Genomic DNA, 17,922 nt, shown 5'->3' with positions numbered 1-17,922 from the left:
GTATAACAGGAATGAGTGAGTGAACGCAGTATGATGTCGGGCTCCGCCCAGGCTAACATTTCCATACTTGAATGCTTTTCATAACAAGTTTGGTAGGTGGAACCTGTTATGGTATGGATTACTAAATATGTTTACTGGAATTCTGAGCCTGTAACCTCCTACGATGAGGAAACATTGACAGTATTTTCTTCCTTGTAGACTGTCCAGCCCACATGGATGTTTCCCTATAAAAGAAGCCAGGTGAAGTCACCACACCCACCGTACATCCATGCTGCAGTTTGATGCTGTTCTGACCTGGAGACTCCTACTGATCAACATGCTTCTCCTTCTGTCCTTGCTGCTGGGAAGCGCTGGTAAACATGATGACTTTTTAATACTTATTATTATCATTATTATCATTTATTATTATTATATCGTTGCTGTCGGGTGGGAATCTCTTATCTCCTTTTTTGTGTTTTTTCATAAATTAAAGCCCTACACACTACAACGTTACACGAAAGCATCAAAAGTAGCAGACCCACAAGCTTGAAAAATGGCACTCGTTTTGAGCTTGATCTGCTACTTATGAATTAAATTCCGGAAAAGTAACAGTTTTTGGACATATAAGATTTCCCCCGACAGCGCTGTGCAGCTTGTTGATCTGCTATTTTCCCACCCCCTAATGGCGAAAATGAGAAGCTTCTGGGAACCCAGATTACTATTTTCCTGCAAAAGCATTCCCCACAATGCGGCTACGGTTAAAATGGTTAACCACTTAAACCCTTTATTAACGGTGTCCTCCAGGGTTCTAACTAAAGCGCCTTTCAGACGGGAGGAGGTTGACGTGCCCTAGTAACTCATTTTCAATGAGAGGCGGGCGATTATTTGGGACGCGCAGAGAAGTTGAGGAGCGGTCCCGTGAAATTCTCGCGTGCACAAACGAGCATGCGCTCTCGGGCGGCAAGAGCTGGATTGTGGTCATCTTTGTGAAATTCCGCCCAGCGTTTACTCGCAGAGCGATAGTGTTTGTTTCTCCACCGCGACGCGATCCCCGCTGATCCAAGCGAGAAAGCCCCCGGCAACCGCACGTGCCCCGTCTGTAAGGCGCTAAAGCCTGCTCTTTTTTTCTCTCCATCGACACCAAATCTCTTCGTGGAAATAGGTCGGTCTCGTCGATCGGCTACTTTCGGCGGATGTTTGCCCCAGAATAGGGGTCATGTGTATACTTTCAATACAAATAATATAACTTGTTATTACCTACATTTTTTAATTTTTTCATCCTCATCCACAGCATTTACATCTGCGGCTAATCCCACCAGATGGTGTGTGAAGTCCTGCCAGGAATACCAGAAATGTAGAGCCCTGCAGACTGCTACAGACTCTACCTTCTCCTGTGTACTGAGACTAGACACTCTAGAATGCATCCAGGCAATCAAGGTGAGAACGCTCCTGTGTTAAAAAAAAACCCCCATCTAATCCACAGTAGGGATGGGAAGATAAGTGATATTAGTCCACTTGCCAGAATGTGAACCCTGGCATATTGAGTACACCAAGGTTTTATGTTAGAAATGTTGATAAGGGTCCCCAGCATGTAGAAACTGCCGGATGCTAACTTTCATATGTTGAGCAATTTGCATAATTTTCATAATTAGCTTTAATAGGCATAATCACCTATAATAATGGAAAATATGTCAAACACTGATTGGCCGATTTGAACAATATTGGAGTGGTTTGGGGGGTTATTGAGGATGCAGAATCCATGTCTGACATTTTCTAAATTCAAAATGGCCATTTTAAACCGGAAATGGCCATATACCAACTTAAATTGGGATGATTTTGATACTTTTTTGTTGATTTTCCAAATGATGACGTGACTATTTTTGATAGGCTATTGTGGCAGTCATTGTTCAAATAATTAGTGTAGTTTTGTCTATATTTTGCTTTTGAAATGCTGATAATGTATAAGCATATAAATAACCACATCTATAATTTAATTCATAATCAAAATCAACAAAAAAGTATCAAAATCATCCCAATTTAATTTGGTATATGGCCATTTCCGGTTTAAAACGGTTGTTTTGAATTTAGAAAATGTCAGAAATGGATTCTTCGTCCTCAATAACCCCCAAAACCACTCCAATATTGTTCAAATCGTCCAATCAGTTTTTGACATATTTTCCATTATTATAGGTGATTATGCAAATTAAAGCTAATTATGCAAATTATGAAAATTGCTCAACATATGCAAGTTAGCATCCGGCAGTTTCCTAATGCTGGGGACCCTTACTACACATTTCTAACATAAAACATTGGTGTACTCAACATGTCCGGGTTCACAATGGGGCTCTATGGGCTGGCAAGTAGACTATATTATCGTTTATCGTGATAAAAAACACTCACGATAATCGTATCGTGGAGATTTAATTTATCGCGATATCGTCCTCCATCATGCACTGGGATCAATTCACCTTTTATTTGCCGAGCTGCATATCCCGGTACTTGAACCCTCTATAATTGGTCAAAGATACTTAGAATATACATACTTGATACAGTCTTTTTTTCACTCTCTATCAAATGTCTTTGCCAAAAAATAGCCGATCTACAAGCTCACAACGCGTCGCAAGATCAGCTATTAGATCAGCAAATGTTCCGCCCCAGGATAATGGATTTTGATTATCGCAATAATATCGTAAATCGTGATAATCGTCATATTCATAACGTCCCAATCCCTAATCCACAGTTTCATTTAACCCATTAAGACCGGGAACGCGTCTGTGTCAAGTTAGATTTCAACCACTTTAACCATTATTTTATGCTTTAACTATTGAAAAATAGCAGATACAAGCTCGCAGCGCAGCTGTATCTGCTATTTTTGAAAAATGGCGAACATTTGTGCAAGTCTTTGAATATTTTGTCCCAATTCTATAAATGTCTCCTAAATAGCCTAAACAGGTATCTGAAAAAAAAAAACTATGTTGTCAGTGGTGCTCAAACTTTTTCATTTCAAGGACCCCCAAAATGATACCCACGGAACCCCATCTCAAAATAGTTAGTTCCAGGGACCCCAGAAGCAAAATTTGAGTTACAAAATGTTTGCTTTAAAAATACATATATTCAAAGATTTGCCTGGAAGGACATACAATTTACAGATTGCAGTTTTAATCTTGATAGCTATCAAAATAATATAATGCACTACTACCGCCATGCAGTACCATAATAATAATAAGGACGCCATCAAGTTTTTTCCACAAAAACTACATTGGCCATGTTGGTGTTAAGAGAGAGCCACCAGGCATCTACAAATCTTTAAATGTTGTTTAGTAGCAACTAGCAAGACGATAAAGATGTGTTTTTGACAGGACGGTGAAGCAGATGCCATCACTCTGGATGGAGGAGACATCTACACAGCTGGACTGACTGAAGACAACCTGCACCCCATTATTGCTGAGGACTACGGCCCAGGTAAGATGCACTAATTATGGCTAGATTTGTTATTTATTAACGCGATAATTCTTTTTGCACCATAGAACCTTTCTCCCTGGGTTTAATTTAAATAAAATGGCTTCTCAGGTCAAATATTTATATGCGATCGAACATGCGATTCATTTCGATTAATGAATTACAAAGCCTCCAATTAATTAGATGACCCAGTCCCAGTCCATTTTTTTTTTTTTTTCATAAAATGTGTTGCCTATAATAATGAATGACGTGCGCCAAAATAGGGACAGCAGGTTGGTTAAATCAATGTGACCCTGTGCCCTCTGTATTGGACCAGACTCAGACACCTGCTACTATGCTCTGGCTGTGGTAAAGAAGAGCTCCAGCTTCAACATCAATGAGCTGAAAGGAAAGAGGTCCTGCCACACTGGACTGGGAAAGTCTGCCGGCTGGAACATTCCCATAGGAACTCTGCTCTCCATGGGAGAAAACCATGGCATCCAGTGGGCCGGCGTGGACCAGCAACCTTTGGAAGAGGGTGAGTTTTGTTTTGTTTATTTGACTGATATGAAAGTTAAAGAGTACAAAAACTATCAAGGATAAAACTTGTCCAGTCCAGTAAGATACTTTCTGCCCCTGTTTGTCTGTCCCTGTGTGTGTGTGTGTGTGTGTGTGTGTGTGTGTGTGTGTGTGTGTGTGTGTGTGTGTGTGTGTGTGTGTGTGTGTGTGTGTGTGTGTGTGTGTGTGTGTGTGTTTGTGTGTGTGTGTGTGTGTGTGTGTTCGTCTGTCTGTCTGTGTTGTATACAACTAATCTCTGGTACCGTTCAGCGGGAACATGTGCACACACTCTCCCTGGATGCCAGAGCAGAACCTCTGCCTCAAAAATGTTTTTTTTTTTTTTTTTTTTTTTTCACATTGGCCTGGTTGATACTACTTATACAGATGTTGTCCAAACATCACGCTAACCCTGTCGGCAGGGAGGATATTACAAGTGGGAAATAGTATAAATAGTTTTATTATTTTTATAACCTGGCCAGATGGGGCGGTATTTTGTTCACAATATTGTGAACTTAACTTTTGAACTCAATACCGCCCCATCTGGTGGAGGCAGGTTACTATTTTTAGCCATAGGGGACACGCAATTTTCTTATTTGTGTCTTCTTTCTAATTCTTTTCAATCCTTTGTGCACCACAAAGGAATGCAACAAAAACTAAAATCCTCCATTTTATTCAAAGCTTCACGGGGTAAGTAACTGGTAGGGAATATATATATATATATATATATATATATATTATATGTTTTAGGCATAGTTTTACTGAGGTTAGGGTTATCATTCACCAGGTTAACATTCACCAGGTCAGCTTTCACCTGGTTAGGTTTAGGCATAGTTTTACTGAGGTTATAGGGTTAGGATTAGGGTTAGTTTTAGGCATAGTAGCATTCACCAGGTTAACATTAACCAGTGTCGGCAGTTTAGCATTCACCAGGTTAGCATTCACCAGCTTCGAACTGATGGGACGTAGGGTCTGACCAATTCCATGGCTTTAAACAAGCCTATGACTATCAATTAAACGTTTCTTTTTTTCTAGCGGTGAGTGACTTCTTCTCGGGCAGCTGTGCACCAGGAGCTGACCCTGACAAGTTTCCCAAGCTGTGTCAGCAGTGTCCCAGCGTGGCCTCATCCAGCCTGACAGACTGCTCTCGCTCACCGTCCAACCCTTACTACGGCTATGCAGGTGCATTCAAGTGAGTACTGTCTCCCTCGTCCTCATTGAAACATATGCATCAACCTTTTGAGGATCAGGACCCACTTGAAAATCTCGAAGGCGTTCACGGCTCACCCATCTGACCACTTAACTATTTTGTTGGGCTTTTCCACCTTAACTTTGACTGCAGAGAAGACAGCGAGACAGCGAGTGACACGCAGCAAAGGTCGCCGGGTTCGGGGATCAAACCTGCGACTCGCTGTCGGGCTCTGACATCACGCTCTGACATCACTGTGATGTCAGGGGAACCAAATCCCTTTTATGCCCATATATGGAGATCCCTGTTGTCATCAATATTAAGCCCATATCTGTGAATATCTGTGAATATCTATGGGTACCAGATGGCCAAGACATGGCGCTTTTCGCCCCCTTAGTACTTGGAGGAAGTCCACAGAAAGTGTTACAATTATGTTTTTATTATGTGGCCACACCCACCTGCTCATTAAGAATACCTGGTTGTCATGTGGGAGACCCAGCTAATGTTAGCCACACCCACAGCTGCAGTCGAATGGTAAAAAGTAGGGATGTCCCGATCACGTTTTTTTGCTCCCGATCCCGATCACATATTTTTGCTCCCGATTCGATCCCGATCCTTCCCGATCCGATCTTTCGGCAATGCATTAAGGAAAAAGAAAAGAAAAAAATGCTTCTATCATAAAAGCATTTTTGATAGAAGCATTTTTTTCTTTTCTTTTTCCTTAATAAATTAAAAAAAAAAAACTCAAGGGAAAAAAACATTCCCTTAAGGTTTTTAATTTATTTATTTAAATAACAGTATCCATTCTATCCAAGCTTCTTTTTTCACTTAGTGCAGCATTGTATCAAAACAAATAAAAAATAAAGCTCATCAGCTTATATATTTTTTTAAATATATAAAGACAAGGTGTTTCCCAATCTTTTTCTCCCGATTCCGATCTTTTGAAATTGTCCCCGATCTCCCCGATTTCCAATCTCCCGATCCGATCGGGACATCCCTAGTAAAAAGCGGAGGGGATGATACTATGATGTCATTATGTCAGTGTATTTCAACTGGGCCTTTAGACTCAGAGGCTTTCAGCTTTCAGGAAGAACCCAAAAATACACAGGGAAGACATACCTGGGGGTCTGAGTAATGTTAACTCCATAGACACTTATAAAACAGAAAAAGTACAAAACTATGGCACCACCCCTTGTTATGCCTTTATTGATAGAATTTTGAGGAGACAGCAGGGAGAGAGAGAGGTTGTCTGTAACGGCACTTGAACGTTATCGCTGCGTAATATCTGCGTTCTGTGTGGATGCACTCTTGTCTTGACACAAACATAAATTATTGTGAATTAATTGCACAAAATCAATGCCCCAGATGAGGGCATCTTATTAGTCACCCTGGATAAGAGGGTCTGCTAAATACCTAACTTGTACATTGGAATCATCTCACAGGTGCCTGAAGGATGGAAGTGGAGACGTGGCCTTTGTCAAACACACCACTGTTCCTGGTCAGTATTACAACATGTTCTACACTGATATGAAATAACTGCAGCATTAATATAGATTTTAGAAGGCAATACTAGTTAAGTAGTAGTCCTGTGCAGTGGTTCTCAGCCTGTGGGGCCCCAAATTATTTTGGGGTGTCCCCAGATGATTGACTTAATGTGCAACATTGTTTTCTCTCTCTACAGTTAACAAACCAACATAAAGTTTAAGTGTATAGAGCGTATCTGCACATTTCTAAAGTGACAATTTAAGGACTTCTAAAATTACGAATTAAACATTGGCCAAATTGTCAAATATTAGAGGCAGAAATTGTGAAAATAGCCGATCTACATAGATCAGCTATTTTCACAATAACCCTGTTACACAAAATGTAATTCCTCAACTCTTAGTGCTCGTCAGGGTGGGGGGTCCCCAGTTAAAATATGATTTGGGGGTCGTGGCCTGAAAAGGTTGAGAACCACTGGTCTAGTGGGTCAGATCAAACAACAATATTATGCATTTAAAGCTGCATGTTAGCCTGGTGTTCCAGACTGCAACACCACCCCCTGGTGGTGGTGGTTGCGACCGTCAGGTCGCAGTTACTACTAAAACCTCCACCGGCTGTCTGTCAGTCAGTCTGTCAGTCCGTCTGTCAGTCTGTCCGTCATGTCACACTTTTCCCCAACTCATATCTCTGCCACCGTTGCCCCAATCCATGCCAAACCTTGCACACACACTCCTTGCCTGCCAATCCAGAACCTCCACAACCTCCAGGGACCCCCGGAGCTTCCGCCACCACCAAAAAGTGCAAAAATGACCAAATGACCACCCTAACGGGGCTGTTCACTGGGAATTCCCATGGACCACCGACTCCTGGTGCTCCAAAATGGATGCAAAAGTGCAAAAGTGGACCCCCGCCACTGCAGCGCACAAAAAATGCCGTAACTCGGGCTAGGAGCGTCCGGGAGAGCAGGGGCCGGTACCCACCCACGCGTCCGCCTCGGCGGTGCCAAGAGGGCAGTCAACATGAATCTGTCTCATATAGCGCCACCATCAGGCCCATTTTTTCAAACACATTTTTGGACACTGCTCCTACAGATTTTGCCCAAAAATCATGCAAATCGGTACACAGTATGTCTACACTCATGCCATCAACATTGATCTGTCCCATATAGCGCCACCATCAGGCCAATTTTTTCAAACACATTTTTGGACACTGCCCCAACAGATTTTGCCCTAAAATCACGCTGCCGATTAGGGAGTCTTACTGGTGGTAAGTGTGTGAAAGAGGCTGGCACCGCCAGACTAGCATTCTGTAACTTTCATGTCCTAACAGGGTTTACACTCTATAACTTTCGAAGGATCAGACCCTTCCTCACCCAGGAATCAGCCCAGCTCCTTATCCAGAAATATCAAAACTTGCCTACTAACTGTAAATCGCTCCTCACTGGCCTGTGTGCACTTAAGCCCCTCCAAATGATCCAGAATGCCGCAGCACGCTTGGTCTTCAACCAGCCAAAATGTTTGCATGTCTCCCCCCTTCTCCGCTCCCTCCATTGGCTCAGTTACTGCCTGCACAGCCACAGAGTACAAAACACTGATGTTGGCCAATAAAGCAACCAAAGTTATGGCATTGGCACCCCCATACAGTATCTTCAAAGCCTGATCCAATATGGTTTGTTTTTCCAGATGAAGAGAAGGCCAGCTATGAGTTGCTGTGTAAGGACGGCACCAGAGCCAGCATTGACAGCTACAAGAGCTGTCACCTGGCCAGGGTGCCGGCTCACGCTGTGGTCACCCGCATGGACCAAGGAGTGGCTGACCTCATCTACAATAGACTCACCGCAGCTGAGAACGTAAGACACACACCGAAATATCGTTGATGTCGGGCAGAAACCTACTCTTGACACAAACAGCAGTTAAATGAATGTGAATTAATTGCACAAACTACACGCTCAAGATGTGATCAGAGTTTGGCTCAATGGAATTATAACATAATATATTTTAAATTCCTATTCATCGGTATCACAATAAAAACTTGTGGTTTTAAAGGAAAAATGTACATGACTTTTTTACATAAATATTCTTTTGAATTTTTATTAAATTGTAATATTATCTTAAAATCGTTTATTTGGGGTTGCAACTTGCAATATCACAGCCCACCAGTGGGCCCCTGCCCACATGTTGGGAACCGCTGTGTTAATTGATGCAGATTACAGATAGAGAAGAGCTTGTAGATCTGGCTTCATATAATAGCAAAGCATTACTATCTACAATTTTCATGTTTTCTTCAACATTTTCTTCTCATATTCTGAATCTTAAGTGTTTTTTAAATAACCCAGAGACACAAAACATTTGTTTGAATTCGTCATCTATAAATAACTATTGCATTGCTGTGTGTGCCTTGCAGGTGTTTGACTTGTTCTCCTATAGTGCGTCCGACGGCAAGAACCTGATGTTCAAGGACTCCACAAAGGACCTGGTGAAGCTGCCAACTGGCACTGATGCCTTTGTGTATCTGGGTGCTGAGTACATGAGCATCATCCGTTCCCTGAACAAAAGTAAGTGTACTGTAGACACACACGACAACCGCAGGTCGTAGTCTCATCATTTATTTTCCCCTGGTTTCCTCGGTTCTTGATACAACCTATATTTTCACCATTGCGTTTTCCACGTTCTGGAATTATCTTCAAATTCTTGCTACTCCACACACTTCTCTACATATACATCTGGTCTTGATGGCTGCAACCCACAATTTGCATTGGTCCGACCCAGGGGCATAGTTCTGCCGATTTAAAATGACTCCAATAGGGAAGTAAAACTTCCTATGATTGGCCGCTAGTTGCGCTGTTTTCCCCCCCGGCCGATCGCAAAAAGAATTGTGCTCCATTGGATCCCATTCATTTTCCCCTTTCGTTTTCTAACCTTAATTAACATTTTCATGAATACTGTATGGTTCCTATCGCTAGTTAAAAATTGCCTTTCAATCACCATCATATTCGTTTTGTCGAAATGTGGTCCAATGTATTTTAAAATAAATGATAAAGTTGCGGGGGGGCGTGGCCAACTAAACTGATACCAGCCGGCTGTGTTCTTCTTCGTGTGCTGTATTTCGGGAGGCTCCGACCACATTCTCCCATGTATCCCTGCGGTTGCACGTGACCGTTGGCAGCCAATAGCATCTCTGATGCCTTTACAATTCTATGATTGCGACACCCATTCCAAGGGGTAGAAAGGGCCATTTGCGCTGCATAGAAACCAATGGCTTCGCATCATCCATATTTTTCTACAGTCTATGGTCCAACCACACTGTATTTGATTGTTTCCCTTTTTCTTTGCTTTCCAGAGTCAACTGATGCCACTTCAAGTGGCATCACATGGTGTGCTGTGGGCGAGGCTCAGAATGACACTTGCCACTCGTGGAGCGACAGCGACATGGAGATTAAATGTCAGACCGCCCCCACAGTGGAGGACTGTGTGAAGAAGATACTGGTAAACATAGTATTATTGCATTATTTTTGATTGAATACTTTATTAGACAGAAATATAAACAGCAGTCCTGGGTTGGATTCCCGCTGAGGACGCTGTGGGCGCTGGGGGCGTGTTCTCTCCTCCGTGTCATCAGTGCCTGTACCCTAGATGGGGTTGGTGAAAGGGACACAGAGATACTTAAACTCCTTCACCCGGGGGAAAGTCTCATTCCCTACTTGGAGTGTACAATACATCGGTTTCCTGCTGAGAACCATGGCCTCAGATCAGCTTCCTAGAGCAGGGGTGTCCAAACTTTTTTCAAAGAAAATATTAAAACTCCCAAGGGCCGACTAAGTATCTCCTGACAAAATGTACTTTTTGGTCGGACCATAACACAGTCACATACATATGCATCCCAATTAAAACATTTTATCTAACTACTATCAATATTTAATATCGATGGTCTTTTGTCAGGTGTGTGCTCTGAACAAAACACAAATACTGTAACTCACATTACCAAATGTAACCGGACGTGCAAGGTAAAATAGCCTTTCTTTGACCCCTTCAGAATGAGACAACAGGGAACAAGGAATCCTGACAAATTATACAATAGAATATTCTTGTTTGACGGTGCTGGAGGGACGTTTATAGTACAATTTAGGAATGAAGCCGCGGGCCGTATAAAACTTGTCATCGGGCCACATTTGGCCCCCGGGCCGCACTTTGGACACCCCTGTGTCCTAGAGTAACAAACACATAAAGAATCCTAATGACTGCATTCTCCTGTCTGCTTCCTAGAGGAACGAGGCAGATGCCATGGCCCTGGACGGAGGACATGTCTACACAGCTGGAAAATGTGGTCTTGTCCCTGCTATGGTGGAGCAGTATGATGAAGGTAACACATCTTAAACCTGCCACGGTGGAGCAGTATGATGAAGATATCTTTATCTTTTCTTTTTATAAGTGTTAAATGACTCTATATTCTGATAGTACTCATTATAGAGTGAATGTTCATTAACAAGAGTCTCTGTGTCTCTCCAGCTCAGAAAATGCATTTTCAGGTTAGGATACGAATTGTATCCAATAAGGATAAAGGATAGACAATTCACATACAGATTTTAAAAAAAAAGTGGATTTGGAAGTGATGACACAAAGAAATGATGAGCCGACAAAATTTGAAATGGAACACTATAAAATCTAAGCTGATAAATGGGTACTCTTTCCTGAATTTTGCAACTCACCTGAAAATATATTTTCTCTTTGTTAAAAGAGCTGCAGAGATGGGGAGACCTCTGTTACTGAACAAACACTCTCAATGATTACTATCAGAATATAATATTATGTTTTTAAATGTTTTTAACAAAACACTTTTTGTTTTAACCAAAACATATCACTTACCCTACCTTTAAAGTATGCTACGTTGGTTCAATTCGATTGACCCAAGCCAGACAAAATTGATTGATTGGCTGCCACGTTCAGCAGTTAGATAGATGGGCCATGAACACTTTCAAGATTTACATTTGTCATCTTTTTCATTTCAAGGACCTTCGGTTAGATATGCATTAGGTATTTTTCTCTCTTGGGACCCCAATCTACACTGTAAAATCATCAGTTTAAATGTATTAACTCCATCAGCCTTACCGATTTTTGTCAAAACACCCAGTTCCCAAAGATCCAAGTAGTGACAGTTGGTCTGTCAGGGTTTGTGTGATGATGGCTGTTAAAGGTGAAACTGAAGTCCAGGAAAACCAGTGTGACACATATTATACTATGTATACTAATGATTCTCTATATACTAGATTGTGTATACTATGATTCTCTATTCTCTACTGTAAACTAATATGATTCTATTCTATGTCTTCTATGTCAACAATAATATTGTTTACATCTCTGGCTGACAGGACAATGCAGTAGCAACGATGGTGGTAAGTACTGTAGTTTACACCTTTCTCTACTACTACTTTATTTATGTATTTTGTAGTGAAGCTACTAATGACAGTCTGTCCTAAAATATATAATTTACTGTGCACCCTAATGCTCCATGGTGGATGAACCCTTTAGTGACCTCGTGGCCTTTGTCTAGCTAGTACAACTTTGAGGTCACAGTCAATAGTTTGTAATAAGTAATAAATAATCAACTTTTTGCACCCCATGTTTCTTTGGCTAACATTAGTCCTTCACCCACAGCATCAGCCTCCTCTTACTACGCTGTAGCCGTGGTGAAGGCTGCGTCTGGGGTGACCTGGGACAACCTGCAGGGCAAGAAGTCCTGCCACACTGGCCGTGGCAAAACTGCAGGCTGGAACATCCCCATGAGCCACATCCATCAACGTGTTGGCAACTGTAGCTACAGTAAGCAGTTGTGGAATTGTTACCTACAGTACATACTCTCTTGCTCTCGCTCTCTCATCTTAGTGCACAATTTAAAGATGCCTGCAAGTTAAACACTAAAAGTGTGAACATACTGTTGTACTCCACGATGCAGAGATAGTTGTGAAAGCTACTTTCTGATTAGCAACTGATTGCATCAAGCAATAATAATACATCTGATGTTATTGATGAATTTGAATAGACCCCTAATACTGAAAAAACACTATCAGAATATAGTGTTTATCCTTTTAACAAAAAACCCTTTGTTTTACCCAAAAGATATCACTTACTGTACCTAAATTAATGTATTACTTGCTTACTCAGTAAATTAATTAATTAAACAAACTCGCTAGAGATGTTTTAATACATCATGTGTGCTTGTTTACAGGTAAACTAGAGACTGATTCATGATGAATGCTTGTCTGACTCTGAATGTCTGAATACTTTTCAGGAAACTAGGTTTTACTTTGAATGAATTTGCTAGAGATTTATTTATAGAATGTTAAATTGTGAGACAGTGATTGATTGACCACTGACTGAGTGTCTTCTCCTCTCTTTAAGCTGAGTTCTTCAGTAGTGGTTGTGCTCCTGGATCTCCTGAAGGCTCTCCAATGTGTCAGCAGTGTATTGGCAGTGATGATGCTGGCAGTGCTAAATGCCAACCCAACAGTGATGAGCGCTACTACGGCTATGCCGGGGCCTTCAGGTACTGCAGGGGCCTATGACCTGTATAGTCAAGCTGAAATAATAAAAATGTTTTACCATTTCTTTCTGTAAAAAACAAGCAAAATGTACCTCCTATTTGGAGGGGAGAGAACAGGTGGTGGAGGTGAACGGAAACCCTGTCCTCGTTCCTTCCAGTGCGCTGTGGTGTTCCGCAAGGAAGCATACTAGGGTCTTTACTGTTCCTAATGTGAACGACATGACATGAGCTCTTTACTGCAATTTGTTGTCTCGCGGATAAGTTGCTATTTTGGACACCTGCTATATCACTAAAAACACCTGCGCTATATAACCAATCACCGTGCCAGATGCCATTGCCTTTAAGAGAAGACTGCGCAACACCTGTGTTATGCCCAGTGCAGTCTTGAGCCCTCTCCCTCACTACCTTGGAATACAACTATATTGATACAGAGAATTATGACTCACATATTACTGGTTATAGATCACTTTAAATCACAGCAATCTGCTTGCGTTCTGGATTAATTCATTGAAATGGTCTCTGCAAGGCCGATGGCTTCACAGTCAAAGTGGGAGACACTGTTATCACAGGAATAAACAAAATTACCAACCTGAGTTGCATTTTAGGTTACAATCTTTTTGTACAGAACTCCTCAGTGGTCAGTAGGAATACACTGAGCTGAAGCTCAGTGCTCGTCTAACTTCACCTCAACCAGCCCCTGCTCATTATGCTAGGGTGGGATGGCTCAGGGTAGAGGACAGAGCACAGCAGCTTGCAGTGGGCCTGTTGTTTTGGGGAGCGCTGGTTTCATTGGCTAATTTTGGTACTGACCTGCACACGCATCTAGTTCTTATCAGTGTAACGTGGACCAGAAATGCGTCTATACAGACTGAATAAAATAAAATAAAAGTCATAATAGAGCTTTAATACATTGCATTCCTTTCTATTGTTAATGCCATAGATGTCTTTTTGCCGGTGCTGGAGATGTTGCCTTCGTCAAACACACCACTGTCCCAGGACTCAGTGAGGGTAAGAGATCTACTCCCCACATTCTCTCTGGTTCTCCTCACGCAGGGATTCTCCTAAACAGCTCATATGCCAAGGAAACCATTCCATCCCAAATAGACATAGCCTTGTAGATCTGCTAGATTTGTTATTCTTGAAAATGTTTGAAAATATATGTTTTTTATTTTATATTCTTTTGATAATAATGACACACAGGGACGGTCAGGCACAATAAATCAATAAATATCTTTTTAATAAAATCTTTTTTTTTTTCTCTTTACCAATTACAGCCCCCCTCCAGAGATTGAAATGAACTTTTTTCACTTGACCCTAACCCTATGATGTACCTTGCGTTTCCTCATTTCTCTTCTCAAGGCGACGGTTGGGCTCAGAATGTCTTTTCTGAAGACTACAGGTTGATCTGTCCCGGGCAAAACGCACCCGTCCCCATCTCTGACTACGCCTCATGCAACCTGGCCAAGGTCCCCGCTCACGCTGTGGTGACCCGTCCAGAAACACGTGATAAGGTGGCGTCGGTGCTCCTCGCCCAGCAGGTCGGTGGCAGCACTCCTGGCAGAGCACATCTTTGAGCTCTCACTGTTTGCCTGGCTGTTTTTTAAACGTTTTTGCAAATGTTGCTTTACTTTACATTTACTGTATTTGTTTATTTAGACGGGACACACCATATTAATGAACAATGCATATAAACTAGTCCTGTGGGGGGGGGGGGGGGGGGGGGGGGGATTAATGGATGATGGAGTACCGGTTGAGCAGATCTTTTTACCCATATATGGTGTTCCATATTGGAGTGCCTGTTGGGCAGATCTCTATGCCCATACATGGTGTTCCGTGTCCAGGCCAGTCTGTGATGTCAATACGTCAGTGTATGACATCAGAGTACTGCAGACAGACGGCGGACAGACAGCGGACAGACATTCGCTAAATGAATAGTTATAGATGTAATGTACGGTGAATACGCCGGATGTATATCTATATACAGTATATACCACAACTATATACAGTACCAACACTTTGAAAACCTGTACTTTATGGCAGCCATTGAATATGATCTTCATTGCATGGATTTTTATAGTGATAGATTTCACCCTAAAAAAAATTAAAGAAAAGAAAAGTAGTGCCTACACATGATTGAAATGTAGAACTCCTCAGTGGTGAGTAGGAATACACTGAGCCTAAGCACTCATCTAACTTCACCTCAACCAGCCCCTGCTCATTATGCCAGGGTGGGATGGCTCAGGGTAGAGGACAGAGTACAGCAGCTTGCAGTGGGCCTGGTCTACAACAGTGCTTCTCAACCTTTTCAGGCTGCGACCCCCAAAATAATCATATTTTAACTGGGGACCCCCCACCCTGACGAGCACTAAGAGTTGAGGCTTTACAGTACATTTCTTATAACACGGTTCTATTGTGAAAATAGCAGATCTACCAGTACATGCTCACAACGCCTCGCAACGCGAAAAGACTAACCTGCTCGCTGTTTCTGTCCAGACCAAGTTTGGTGCCTCCGGCACCGATACCTCGTTCAGAATGTTCCAGGGTGAAGGAGCTCTTTTCAAGAGCAGCACCAAGTGCCTCCAGAAGGTACCAGCTGGTACAAGCTTTGAGGGATTCCTGGGACCTGACTACATGACTGCCATGAACTCCCTCAGGGAGTGTGCTCACACTGCCTCAGGTTGGTATTACAGTATGGATGAAGAAATGACAGAGATTACTTCATTTTAAAACTACACGCAAATTATATACTTTCGATCCCGAACAAGTGTGGCTTTTTTTCAATACAATACAATATTCTTTTTGCTATTTTACTTACCCTGAGCTGCTTGTAGAGACGTGGGTGGTCCTGGCTCGTCCTACGCTTTCCAACGAGCCAATCTACGTGGTCTGACGATTTAATCCATTGAAAATGGCCAGATGCCAAGTTTAGAGCCCCCCAATTTTTACTCAATCTATGCTGTCGGCGGCGCGACGTTTCACGGGGTGCCGATCCCGAACTAGTTTCCGCTTTTCATTTATTATTTTTAAAACATAATATTGAAAATAGCTAATACACAGAGAAATGCACTAAATGTAATTTTCCCCTTATTCACTAGATCTGGAGAATTCATGCACCTTCCATTCCTGCCAGCAGTAAAACTAATGGAGATCCCAGAAGAATCAGAAGGAAAAAGAGATAAAAGCCAGGTTCACCCTGAATACCTACAGTATTCTGGACCCCAGGATTTGTTTTAATGGTTGGTTTATAGAAATTCACTCGTTGTCTACTTTGAATACATGGAACTTCCATTCTTTTTTCTATACAACCATGCTGTGCTCTACTCCAACTTCTACTTATCGAGAGGGCATGCAATTAAAGGACAACTTTAGTTTTTTACAACAAGGGTTCATACTTTAGATTGTAATTAAAGAATATAAAAGATGAGTGTTCAAATTATTTCATTTACTTCTTTCTATTGTTTTACAGATTCTTATTTCAGTGGTTGGGGGCATGCGTACAAGTGGCTAAATATGTCATTTTACACAGAATAAGCCCATTCCCAAGATACAACGCAACCTTTCATGGTTGGATGTGACTTGTGGGGGCTGGAAGTGTTACTGTGAATAGCAATAAAGAAACTGCTTGCTTATTGTGTCTAAAAAGACATATTTAGCCACTTGTACACATGCCCCCATGCGTACGCATGCCCCACATTTTAGCACGGTAAACACGGTAAAACAATAGAACGAAGCAAATTAAAACATTTTAACACTCACTTTTTCTTTTCTCTAATTACAATATAAAATATGAACCCTTGTGTTGTCCTTTAATGGTCTTTGTTACTGTACTTTCTACCACTGATAACCTTACATGTTGGTGAGCAAAAGGTTGAGTGGAGTGTTCCTTTAATGCATTCTCTGAGCTGAAAATACCACGCTGTTTGAAGAGGGATAGCTTTAAACATCTAAAGGTAATAAAAAAATCACACCCGTGTGAACTGAGCGGTGGTTTACCCCCCCCCCCCCCTGTGTGTGTGTGTGTGTGTGTGTGTGTGTGTGTGTGTGTGTGTGTGTGTGTGTGTGGCCTGGCCTGAACAACAGCGCCCCTCCCTTAACATGTGTGGTCAGAAAAGGTACTACACCACAGGCTTGAGGCTACATACAGACCCACCCACCCACATACATACATACAGACATACAAACAAACAAACATACATACCTACACACACGGCCACGCTATGGAGACGGTGTGACCACCGCTCAAAAAATTGTATAACAGCGATTCAAGCCCTAAGATAGCCCTACATGTTTACGTTGAAATGGAGTCTGTACATTAAAGCATATTGAAGTTGCATGATTGCCAAAAGGTGAAAGAAAAAAGGGTTGGTTTGCTGTTATTATATCTTTGCTGTTACTTTGATAATACCACTGCATTGTCTGAAGGATGCCAAACAAAAACAAATTTTACTCTTATGTACCTGTACAAAAGACATAACAATAAAGTACAACCTTGAACCTTGAATGTTCTATCCGTCTGTCTTTTAATGTTATGAGATACATAAAGTGGTTCCTGTATAAATAAGCTGTAAAGCTTACTAGGATCTCCTTTTAGTTGACCTTGTACCAGTGATTTGTGCTGTCATGAAATTGTACTTTTTTCTATTGCAAACTGCTAATAAACTCCTCAATCAATCAAACCAATGACTGATAGGCTATTTATAGCAGGTGCACTAATTGCTAGAGTGCAGAAGGTCATGAGTAGA

General features: G+C 41.8%; 1 protein-coding gene across 1 annotated transcript; it reads left to right on the top strand.

The window, feature by feature from the left end:
- Positions 1 to 268: 268 nt before the first annotated feature.
- LOC308284813 (serotransferrin-like) lies at positions 269 to 16,316 on the top strand (the record flags this gene model as incomplete). The annotated part of the gene is made up of 16 exons (XM_080725540.1): positions 269 to 353; positions 1,271 to 1,416; positions 3,339 to 3,441; positions 3,755 to 3,955; positions 5,008 to 5,164; positions 6,604 to 6,659; positions 8,326 to 8,492; positions 9,047 to 9,197; positions 9,983 to 10,128; positions 10,906 to 11,002; positions 12,295 to 12,459; positions 13,039 to 13,183; positions 14,121 to 14,188; positions 14,540 to 14,718; positions 15,674 to 15,857; positions 16,276 to 16,316. 16 exons carry the CDS (start codon positions 269 to 271, stop codon positions 16,314 to 16,316), a joined length of 2,091 nt encoding a protein of 696 aa, XP_080581666.1.
- Positions 16,317 to 17,922: the final 1,606 nt, after the last annotated feature.

This window comes from Nannobrachium achirus (assembly GCF_963921795.1).
Source record: "Nannobrachium achirus genome assembly, chromosome: 5".
Lineage (NCBI taxonomy): Eukaryota > Metazoa > Chordata > Actinopteri > Myctophiformes > Myctophidae > Nannobrachium > Nannobrachium achirus.
The sequence above is the reverse complement of the archived record's forward strand: the minus strand, read 5'-3'. Positions and strand labels throughout refer to the sequence as shown.